The 11,422-nt window shown below is 34.3% G+C and overlaps 1 protein-coding gene across 1 annotated transcript; it reads left to right on the top strand.

Moving 5' to 3' along the window:
- The first annotated feature begins 372 nt into the window (after window positions 1–372).
- On the top strand, window positions 373–10,074 carry LOC134855019 (uncharacterized). The gene is made up of 7 exons (XM_063871400.1): window positions 373–641; window positions 1,703–1,800; window positions 1,974–2,069; window positions 5,313–5,485; window positions 7,218–7,393; window positions 9,291–9,404; window positions 9,783–10,074. The coding sequence occupies exons 1-7, from the start codon at window positions 586–588 to the stop codon at window positions 9,865–9,867; spliced, it is 798 nt and encodes a 265-aa protein (XP_063727470.1). The 5' UTR covers window positions 373–585; the 3' UTR covers window positions 9,868–10,074.
- The last annotated feature ends 1,348 nt before the right edge of the window (window positions 10,075–11,422 follow it).

Below are 11,422 nucleotides of genomic sequence, written 5' to 3'. Positions count from 1 at the left end.
TGAAAAAGTAAATCAAAACATTCTATAAATAAGTATGTCAAAAATCAAACATTTCCTCAATTTGAGCAGTCTGGTAATCACAATGGTGAGATAAAAGATTGGAAGTCTTACTTATATCATTTTACGAGATTTCATTCATGTCCAACGTTTTTGTGCGTCATTGCAAATTAAGCATTGGTTTTGACTTTTGACAGTCAACAAACGTCAACAAAGTTTTTTAAATTGGCTAATTAATTATCTGTCCAGGTATGGGGTCTTGTATAAAGTGTCTCTTCAGCTGAGCATATAGTCAACATGAGTGCAGTAATCATTCATCTTAGATCCACTGAGCCGCAGGCCATTTTTTGAGCTGACATCTGACGTGCACAGCTGATAGAAGAACAAGTTACAACTGTGTTGAATGACTCCGTTTTGACAGAAATTTCACATTTGTAGCTAATAATATGATTTTTCTGACCATTCAAAGAAAAGTTCAACTAATTGAGAGTTCTAGAAATTTGTTTTTTGATAGAATCTAAATAAATATAATATCTGAAAAAATTAATTATTTCTTAAAATTAAGTAATTCTTTTTTTCAAAAGCTAGATGGGAAAAGAAAACGGCTATATCCATTTGTTTACTATTTGGCTTCTGATTCTCAGGTGAGTGTAATCAGCACTCTACTTTTTCGGCACTTTGCTTACTTTTGGTGATGGGAAACAAGTGGAAGATCAGTGGGTGCGAGAAATGTAATTTACAGCTCTGCTGGCAACTTTATAAAGTATGTGCTTCTGAGATCGAATTTTCAGCCAATTTCTACCTCCTAACTCAAATTTATCAGAGGTTCTCGATCAAGAGTTTTCTACATTCTGAAAAATATTGATGCCTTGACGTCAAAGTTAATATGAACATTCACCTCTGATGTTCATTCACCGCCAATCTATACTAATTTTGAAGGAGAGCGCGCGACAAAAAAAACGCAATTTTGTCAAAAAATTGAAGTCAAATTTTTCCAAAAATGCCCAAAAATTGAAAACTTTGACATGTTGTTTTTTTCTGAAAAAATTTGCCTGCGGCGTAGAAAAATTTTTCCAAAATAGGGTTGTTTTAGTGTTCTGGAACTGCTCGGGAGTTCAATTTGGTCGAACTAAGAAAAAATCGACAAAAAATCGACGAACATTTTTTGAAAATCCGCCCCCTCGAGGAAATCTTTGATACGCTCCTGGTTCAATATGCAGTTTACCAATAGATCACTTCGTACGTGATATTGCATGACGAGAGTAATATAAGTTTTTTATACAGTTTTATCACAAAAAAAAATTAACACACACCTTAAACGGCTGTCCAAATGTCAGGGCTATCCTGATACGAGCAATTTTGATTTGTTCCGCATTAAGATTTTCTCAAATGTATCTGCTGCTTGACTCAATTTAATCATAATTCGCCGGCTCGCAGGCAATTCGACCAATTTGAAAATCAAACAATTTGGCCAAAAATACACTTTTTAGCTAAATTTCCTGTTAAGTAATTTCCGACGATAACTGAAAAAGACTTTATTTTAAAACGCGGCATTTTCAATTATGTTCACATTGGCGGACGCAAATTTTCAATTTGCGTCCGCTTTCTCCGCTCAGTTCTTCATATTTGGTTAATTGGCATTAGTATTCAGTTTGTCTGAAAGGCCAGTAGCTATGACCGGTTGCCCCCATGAAAGTTTGCTTAGATCCGCCGAGGGAACTTTCCAAAGTGCTGTTCTGGCCAAACACAATCTGCATCGCGGAAATGCAGGGTTGACCTTGTTGCAATGGAACGCCGGTCTTGGTAAGATTTGCATTATCTAAGCAGTCTTTCATTTTCACTTGTTCTCAAAAACACATTATTTCATCCTCTTTGATACTTTGTCTAGTTAGTTCCATAAAAAAAAACAATTTTTGGTAGATAGTAACTTGGATAGTAATTATTATTTTTCTGAGATAGAGTTTCTGACATTCCAGCAGCGAAGGCCCAAGAGCACACCGACAACCTAGCGCAGCCCGCAGATAGCTGTGGCTTCGCTCATTCGACATCCGCCTTCCGAGATCAGGGACAAGGTACGAAGACTGAGGTTTTTCAAACTCCCGACTTTTGAGAGAAGATAACGCAACGCGGATCATAGTGATCACTTTATAATTCAACTTTAAAAAACGAGAAAATTGTCTCTGCTCGAACGAAAAAGAATAGTCGAGACATATTTTTGGGTCAAGCATAAACTTTTTGGGTCAAGAGAAATATACTTCGAACGTAGTCGAAATAAGCCAAACCTGGTCGAGCTCGGTCAAAACATGTCTCGAGAACGGTCAAAATAGGACACAATTGTGTCTAGCACGGTCAAAATATATCTCCAGCACGGCAAAACTCTGAATAATTCGACCAATTATTTTTCGATTTGATTTGAAATGAAAAAATAATATCTCCCAAGCTAAAAATCTTACATATTTGCGGTTAAATGATATCGCTTAAATGATTAATCAAAATAAACTTGAGACTGCTCAGTATAATTTTTTCAATTTCATTTTTCGCCCTTTTGTCTATTTGATCACTTCAATGACTTTTCATAAAGACAGCTACGCTTTCCACTCTTTTCTTGGCTTCCATCAAGTGTCTCTATACCAGCAACTTCCAGTGAAATGGTAAAGCGCATGGCCAAAATGACAACAGTGTAAGTTTGAGTTCAAAAGAGGCCAGTTCAGATTTTTGTTTCATTTTCCAGAACTACTTTATTCGTGAAGGTTTCAAAGGAGCCGAATAAAAGACTGTGGATTAGTTTCATTCGACAGCCATACTAACATAAACAAGCTGAAAATTATATCGATTTTTTTTTCAAGTTTTTAAGTGTTTTAGATTTTTTAAGTGTTTTAGACTTTCCCAAGTAAAACTAAGTTTTTACGTTTTAAATTAAGCTATTGTAATCTTTAAGCAACAAATCAATAGAAAAAAAACTGCTTGCTCGCTTTGTTCGCTTCAAATAAGACGAAAAATCAAAAGTTTCAAAACGGTTTTCTCGGCTTTGGAAAAAAATTTTAAAAATTGTTTAATAATGTTCAAATAACGACTGTAAGGGCTTTGATATGCTATATCACAACCCAGTCCGATGATTATTTGTGGTACTTGATTTTCCGTGGACAAAAAAAACTAAAACAAACCCGTACACAAAGTTCCTCCCCATTTTTAATGGTCGGAAAAAAACAACTAGAAAATCAAATAAATTTTCTTTTGTAAAAAAACTGGTTTGGCTTTCCATATGCTTTTTTTCCGACCATTCGAAAAATGTAGAGGAGTTTTTGTATTCGTGTGTGCTTTTTTTTTTGTTTTTTTCTCTTTTTCTTTTGCACAACAAAACAAGTACCATAAATAATCATCCAAATGGATCATAAAAAGTTCTTTCCAGTCATAGTCTGAACGACATTAAACTTTTTAAATCCAGTGTCGAGAAAAACCGTTTCAAAATTTTTAATTTTTTGTCTAGTTTCGAGCAACTAAAGCGACCGACCATGCTTATTTTTGCTTATTTTAGGCCGTTTACAACAGCTTATTTATGCTGAGTTTTTGTTTTACTCGAGTATAATTGGTTGGTGGAGTTTTTTTAGTTTATGAGAAACAAAAACTTCAAAAACTCAAAGAGTTCCTGCAAAAAAAATTCTTTGATATTTTTTTTCTACTAATTTTTCTCTAAAATATGTTGTCCAATTTGCTTGGCTTACCATAACTCTCGATTATGTCGAATTTGTAATTTTTTGTTAATTCGTTTTATCGCATCACGCAGAAGAAAAAAACAACACTAATCTGAAAGAAAAACAGGTTTGTTTCTTTTTGGTACGACTATGGTCGGAACATTCTGTGTGTTGTACAGTAACCGGCTATCCTTGTTTGTTTTGAGTTTTTAGCCCTTATATCAAAATTCAATTGAGCGATTTCCATTTCTAGCAAATAAAAGAAAACAACTTCAGGGCAAAATTTTGAATATAAACTGCTGTTTAACGTTTGTTATATATTATTAGGACAAAAATGTTGCAAAGTAAAAAAAAAGACTTGGTCAGACTAGTTGGGTACTTGATTTTCCGTGGACAAAAAAAACTAAAACAAACCCGTACACAAAGTTCCTCCCCATTTTTAATGGTCGGAAAAAAACAACTAGAAAATCAAATAAATTTTCTTTTGAAAAAAAAACTGGTTTGGCTTTCCATATGCTTTTTTTCCGACCATTCGAAAAATGTAGAGGAGTTTTTGTATTCGTGTGTGCTTTATTTTTTTTGTTTACTTCTCTTTTTGTTTTGCACAACAAAACAAGTACCATAAATAATCATCCAACCTTTAAGCTTTGAAAATAAACCAAAAAAAAAGATACATGTTTGAAAAAGTTTGATAATTTCATTTTTTCAGTTTTCATAAATGTCTTATAATACATAAAAATTCAAGTACAAAATGATAAAATTGCATCCATTAATTCATTTTTGGGCCAATTAATTTGACTCAAAACTATTTAGGAAGACCTCTGAGCCGAATAAAATCGCTATCTATGCCTATGAGCTAAAAATTTGTAAACTTTGCGCTCATTTAATTATCTGAAGTTGGCCACATTGGTGCTTTTCAAACCCATATTATCTTTCGAGAAGGTCGCAAGTGATAAATCTTGTTATAATTAAAAGTATAGACGATATAAAAAATCTGTTTGGGCTGAGCCTGATTTTTTTCCGAAATCTGAGGGAGACAACCACTCCAAGCTGAAAATCAGTCTAATGATAGCTTATGAGTAAATTCACAATACTGGTGAAATCTGTAAAAAAAAACACCATTAGAGTATTTAAAAAAACCGATAACTTTAATGCCAGAAAGTTGATTCGCTATGTATTAGAAATGAGGTGTCCCATTTTTGTTGACATCAACATGACTTTTTTTCACCAACGATATATTTCACCTGTTTGCTAATGCATCCACCAAAAATTGTGATTGTTGTTTGAAAAACAAAGTTCAAATGTATTTCAAAGTCTTTTGTTGCCAAAAACATTTAAAAAAGGCTGTAAAGTTTTCTAAAAACTTTTGATACCACAGTTGACGAGAAAAAAATGATTAAATTTTGTTCAACTATTTTACTGCTTTATATCGAGCCTTATCGAGCCTTATAGCAACAAAATTCATTAAAAATTCAATTTATAATTCGTTACAAATTATTTCCACTTATCATTTTTTCCATTGAAAACGAAGAAGTGGGAGCAGGAAAAGTATTGGTTTTTTGTTACATCATTATTAAGAAAAATAATTTCTTAACGTTTTTATCATCAATGAAAAAATTGCAGGTGAAAATCTCTACAAGACCAGTGCGACAGGTATAACGGATGATGAGCTGGGCACTACTGCTTCCACTGCGTGGTACAGTGAGATAAGCAAATACAAGTACCCCCTTCTCACTGACCCCGTCAGCAAGTGGGACTTCTGCGTCGACTGGACTAAAGTCGGACACTTCTCCCAGGTGACAATATAATAGTTGCTTATTTTGTAAACATACAATCCAAATTTGGAGGAACCAGTTCTCCCTTCTGGTTTCTTTTTTGTCATTGCTGCAAAACCATTTTTTTGGAGAAAATTCAATCTATCTGGAACTGGAACTGGAACTGGTTTGCTGGTCAAGTTAGCTTCAGCTCAGACGCAGCCATATCTTACATGCAAGCTTAGGTTACATGAAATCCTATAGGCTGTTTACGTCATGGGCGCTTTCATAAAATTTCAACGTTTTGTTTGTAAATATCAAATAATCTATAATAGTTTGATAGCAGTTGACAATTTACAACAAATATAGCAGTATCTACTTCCACTGACGGCTCCCCCCACAAGTTGTCTCTCACCCTGACCTGTCCCCCTCTCGGTACCGCGACAACTCGCAACAAAAGACGACTCGCAAAACAAGACAACTCGCAAAATCTTAAGAAAATGACAACTCGCAAAAAGAGACAACTCGTTAAAAACTCGGAAAAAAATTAGATTTCCTTTTGTTCTGAATGTGAAACAAAAAAGCGGTAAAACTTCAAAATTTCTTTGCAAAAAAGTGATTTTACAGAAGAAAGTTATATGAAAGAGCTTCCAGCTGCAAATTTAGATCATTGTTTTGATGGTTTGTAAGAGTTTCTGATATCCTTTGTTGCAATTGTTCATATTCGGCACATTTATAGGGCTTTTCTCCAAATCTGAACCGTATCAGACATTTATCCGTTAAATTTTGCTCCCTCGTTGTTTGCAAAAAGAATTTTGATGCAGTGTGAGTGAAGCATAACCCATTCCTATTTGAAAAACTTTAGGCCATCCTTCGACCGAATTGTTGGTTTTTTGATTGCCATTTAATTTTTGCAGAACTGGTTCCATATAGTTGATTTGAAATCTTAATCTTTTCGTACAATTCCACGTACGTATTCCCTCATCCGATGTGTTTTGAAATAATCGAGATATGAATGGAGCTGATCATTTTCAGTTGTTGTTGCCTAGAGAGCTTCTACTGCCAACTTCAAGTCGAATTCAGGAATGAGAGCCAGCGGAAACAATGATTTCGCTTTCTTTCTTAAGTCTTTGTCTTTTCTGTTTTCAACCGCCAGTCCTAATTCTTGCATCTTATTTCAATTGGCGTGCGCAAAAAGAAAAATTAATTTCTTATGGACGTTAGAAATTTCGATTTGAAAGCAGAAGTTGCTGCTTTTCGAACTCAATTAAATTTCTGTTAGCTCTAATAAAAGGTTAAGTTCACGTTAATATCAGGATTTGTTTCCCGCGCTGACTTGTAGTAAATTGCAACATTATTTGAACGAAAAGAAGCATATTTAGAAACCGAATTGATGATATATATCAAATAATGCAATCAAGGTTTTGTACTCAAGTTTTGGTGTTGAACGACCAAAAAAACTCAAATGTTTCCCCAATAATCGCTTTGAATTAAGCATAAATTTAACTGATTTTTTGATGGGGGATTACGGGTCTTAATTTTGGGGTAATTAAAAGATTATTTTACGAGTTTATTGCTAGTTATTGCGTTTTGCGAGTTGTCGTATTTGCTAAATAATGCAAGGTGTTTCATTTTTGCGAGTTGCCTTTTGTTGCAAGTTGTCATATTACGCCCTCTCTCACCCCTTTACCTCCCTCACCTAACATATGATTCTAACAAACTGGAAATGGAGCAATCAGTATATCATTGTAAATGGCAAATGTGATAATTTCAGATGATGTGGGCACAAACCACTGAGATTGGCTGTGGTTTTACTGCTTGTAACTTCAATGGACACACCATCGTCACTTGTCACTATCTACCGGCTGGAAACATGCAAGGCGCATCGATGTTCGCCGAGGAAAACTACAATCAGCTGATTGCCAGTGGAGAAGTGCTGGCTAGATGCGGGTAACCATAATTACCCCTCCAGAAATACGATAAACATCGAAAAATAAGGAAATAAAAAGCAGTAATATACATTTATTTGGATGGGGTGCAGGAAATGAAATCGTTTGTGGTTGAATTGACAAAAAAAAACTATTTTTTTTCAACCTATTATATTTTTTAATAAACATTGCTAGAAAATAATTTGAGAATCAAACTTTATGCACAAATAATTTTTAAACGGCAGGGGCACTTAAAATTTTTTTTCGAAAAACCGCCGTTTTTTCAAAAAAAATGTCTACCTATTTTGTAGGTTGGCAAATTTTTTATCAGAGCTAACCGAAAACAAAATAGAAACTTATTTTTTCACTTTTGGCCGTTTTTGCTCTTTTTAGAGTATTTTGACCAGGAAGGGGGGTTTTTCCAAAAATTGTAGAAAATGTTGTCAACCCTTACCAAATCAGTATAATTACCTTTTTTGACCAAAAAGTCTGCGCTGCAGGCGAGTTCTCTCCTGACCTCTACCAAATCAGTATGAATACCTTTTGTGACCAAATTATCTGCGCCGCAGGCAAATTTTTGAAAAATGGCGTTGTAAGACACTTTTAAAAAATGTTGACAAAAAACTAAAGTATATGTTGGTGCCAAAGGCGCCTTTAGAACAGTTTTAGAGTCGGTCACACAAAAGTTGATATCTTAAAAAAGTGCGGCAGGGGGTCGAATCTCTGAGAAAAAGCGTCCGCCAAAAACGGATGTTGTATAATATAACCAAAGGGGTACCCTCTGTGTGGTACCCTTTCCAAAAGGAAAGTTGCGGTTTGATTGTGAACTCAAAATGTTGTTTAGTTTTATCACTCTTGCATGCTCGCTGTTCAAACGGTAACAAAAATGGCGATGTGATTATTCTTCTTTTGCCCATTTAAGGGATCTCTTTAACCGTTCCCCCTTATGGTACGGGTGCCTAGTAACAAATTACCACCCCTATAAGGAACTGTTTCATTGGCTAAGCATATGAGAGTTTTGTACCTAGCAGCACAGCCCCTCCCCTTTTACAAAAATGGGGAGCAGTTAAAGAGATACCATTTAGGTCACAAAAAATGCCGGTAAAGTTTGACTATTATTCAAAAATATCACATTATAGGAGACTTTTTTGAAGTTATTAAAACGCTCTTGCTGTTGTGCCTGGGCCTTGAGGCAATTCAATCAATTACAATTCATTAAAAAATTGAAACAATTTGATTAAAAAACAAGCAGATTTATCATTAACAAAAACAACTATTCCCTTTGAGACTGTTCATCAAATTTAAATTTAAATTTGTTTAAATACTTCTCGAGAGATGGATTTTCAAAATAAAAAATTGAAAACTTTGACCTCTACCAAAGCGCCATAAAGACCCTATTTTACGAAAAATTGCCCGCCAAGTTTGGAAAAAGGCCAAAAATTTTGTTCTTGATCTTCTGTTGAAATTTTTGAAAGTTATTTTGGCGCATGATAGCACCTCAAAATTAGTATTTACTGGTCGCAAAGGCGCATTTAGAAAAATTTAAGTTTCAGTCCACCTCAAATGCTTGTCCGTAAATTTTGTCATATTGGGACCATTTGGTAGACGAGAGGATCGAGTTTCAGGAGGGTATGGGTTGCAGATTTTTCTGGGGTCGCGAAAAGTCGCAATATATAAACTTCTAGTCCGATGATTGAGAAATACCCCACTTTTAGTCACGATGGGAGCAGTATAAATAACATATTTTGGTCCCGTGTTAGCCTGCAAAAACAGAGTAAAATTTTTTAAAAAAAATTTGGCTTTCTACTATTTCATAAAACCTTTAATTGCATGAAGGGAACAAAAAACTCAATTTTTGTATAATAGTGTGCACTGAAAAACGTTTCTTAATTTTTCAAGACCGTTTGTATTGTTTGCAGTGGCGGCACGACAACAACAGTGACAGTCGGACCAGCTGACACGACTACTAATGAGCCTTCAACTTCTGCTTCAGTCGAGGAAACCACAATAGATCAAAGAAGTGGCAAAACAGGGTATATAAATTTTTGATATTAACTTTGACTGTTTCATAGCTGAACTATATTGAATAATTGATAGTGAATTCGCTTCCTTAAAATTGACCACTGATTGATTACATTACCGATCAAGCTGTCAGCCCAGATAGACCAAATTTCAACCCAGCATTTGGTTGATTCTGATTGGCTAAAAATCCTCCTCAAAATTCTTGGGGGACGAAGATCACTTGGTCTGCTGTACCTTATTGCTATTCACCATGAATTACCCTGGAAAAATAAAAATGGTTAATTATTATGCTACCCTACAGAAATAATAGGTTTTCCTACTGCTATGAACGCTTGTTGCCTGTTTCGATATTAGGTTCTAGTGAGAGATAAAGTTTGGTTTTGTTTCAGGTTGTTTGCGATAATGCATATGGCGAGTGGTATGCTTTTGGTGGGCTCTGCAGCGAAAAGAATTCTCATGTGGATCAATATATGATGTGATAAAGACACGCGAAGGAATTCCTTGTGATTTATAACCTTCAAAAAACTATCAGCGCTTTTAGTCTTTAGTATAAGCATCTCTGTCATGTAAGAACCATTAAAAACCAAGTAAAAAAAGGCATTATTTCACTATTTTCAGTTATCAGCAGAATTTTTTCTGCACCTAAATATTTAATAACATTACAAAGCTGAAGATTTTGAGTTAAAGGCAGCTTGATTGGTAAATTGAGTCAAAATTCTCGATTAATTAGATTGTAAGACGAATGATTCATATTTTGTGGTAAACCTATTTCTTTATTGTAAAGAGACCAACTTCATACTCTTAAGGATTATATTGACAATCAATCCTTATTGAAAGTCATAGGCAACACTTTAATCAACTTTTATTGTATTTTTTCATAAAAATCGGAAAAAAATCGAAAGAATTGGAACCAGTTTGAAACTAATTATTTTCTTAAGAGTAATGAACGTGAAGAATCTTAAAGGTCTTGCTGATTTTTTTAATGGAAAAGTCTTAAAATATTGATGCATTTGGTATATATGCACTTTTTGAGTTCAATTGAAATTCATCTGCTTAAAGTGACGTATATATCACTCTCCAGGCACGAACGTGCAAATGGCGCAAAAGGTCGTGAACGGTTTTTAGTTTCGATAGTGGAATTGAATTTTTAGATTTCCAGCGGAATCAAAATTTTATCTGTTGATCCAGTCTTTTCAAGTTGGGTTGATGTTATCAAAAAGTGCCAATCATTGTTCTAAAAACTCAAAGAGCTTAAAGGTCATCTATTTTTTTTCTTTGAAACTCAAAAGTTGAGATTATTTAACGAAATCAGTCTTTTTTCTATGTTTACTTGCTTTCATTATTCTTTTCCAATCTTCGATTGGCTATGTTTTATATTTTAATTCTCTGTAAAATACTTATTACTAAACAATCATGACCCATGAAAAATTCTTACTCTAGATATGTAAACCTGAAACCCCAATGGTTTAGAGAATTAATAATAAAGGTTGAAATCAGATGCTTTCTTCTCTCCTCTAACCTCGCGATGAACCAGTATATCTCTAGATATTTTGAGACTGGGAAATATAAGGTATGAGAGCAAGAATAGAAATGGTATTAGACTAAGATGCTGCATGAATCTATCCGGCCGATAAAAGATAGAGTGACAAACAGACGGTGTACCTTATCAGAAATTACTCTATGAGAAGGCCACCCCGAACTTAAACTCACAATTGATTAAAAGGGATTGTAAGGTTAGTATTCTTCAGAGCAAAAATCTTTTCTTAGCCAGTTGTGATTGATAATTTTCAACTAATTTTTCGAAAGAAAAATAATCATTCTTTAAATTGAAATTTAGTGGATTACAACCCATTTGTTTTTGAACTCCTTTTAAACCTTATAAGCTATTGTGTTGTGTCACTGATTTTCAAGTTTGTCTTAAAATCAATGAGGATCAACGTTCGGGTTCGAGTTTTGCAGAGAAGACAGTTCATATCTACAAACTTTAATTGATTGTCATTGATTTTTCAAACAAAAATATTCGATTACA

This window comes from Symsagittifera roscoffensis, chromosome 1 (assembly GCF_963678635.1).
Source record: "Symsagittifera roscoffensis chromosome 1, txSymRosc1.1, whole genome shotgun sequence".
NCBI lineage: Eukaryota > Metazoa > Xenacoelomorpha > Acoela > Convolutidae > Symsagittifera > Symsagittifera roscoffensis.
The sequence above is the reverse complement of the archived record's forward strand: the minus strand, read 5'-3'. Positions and strand labels throughout refer to the sequence as shown.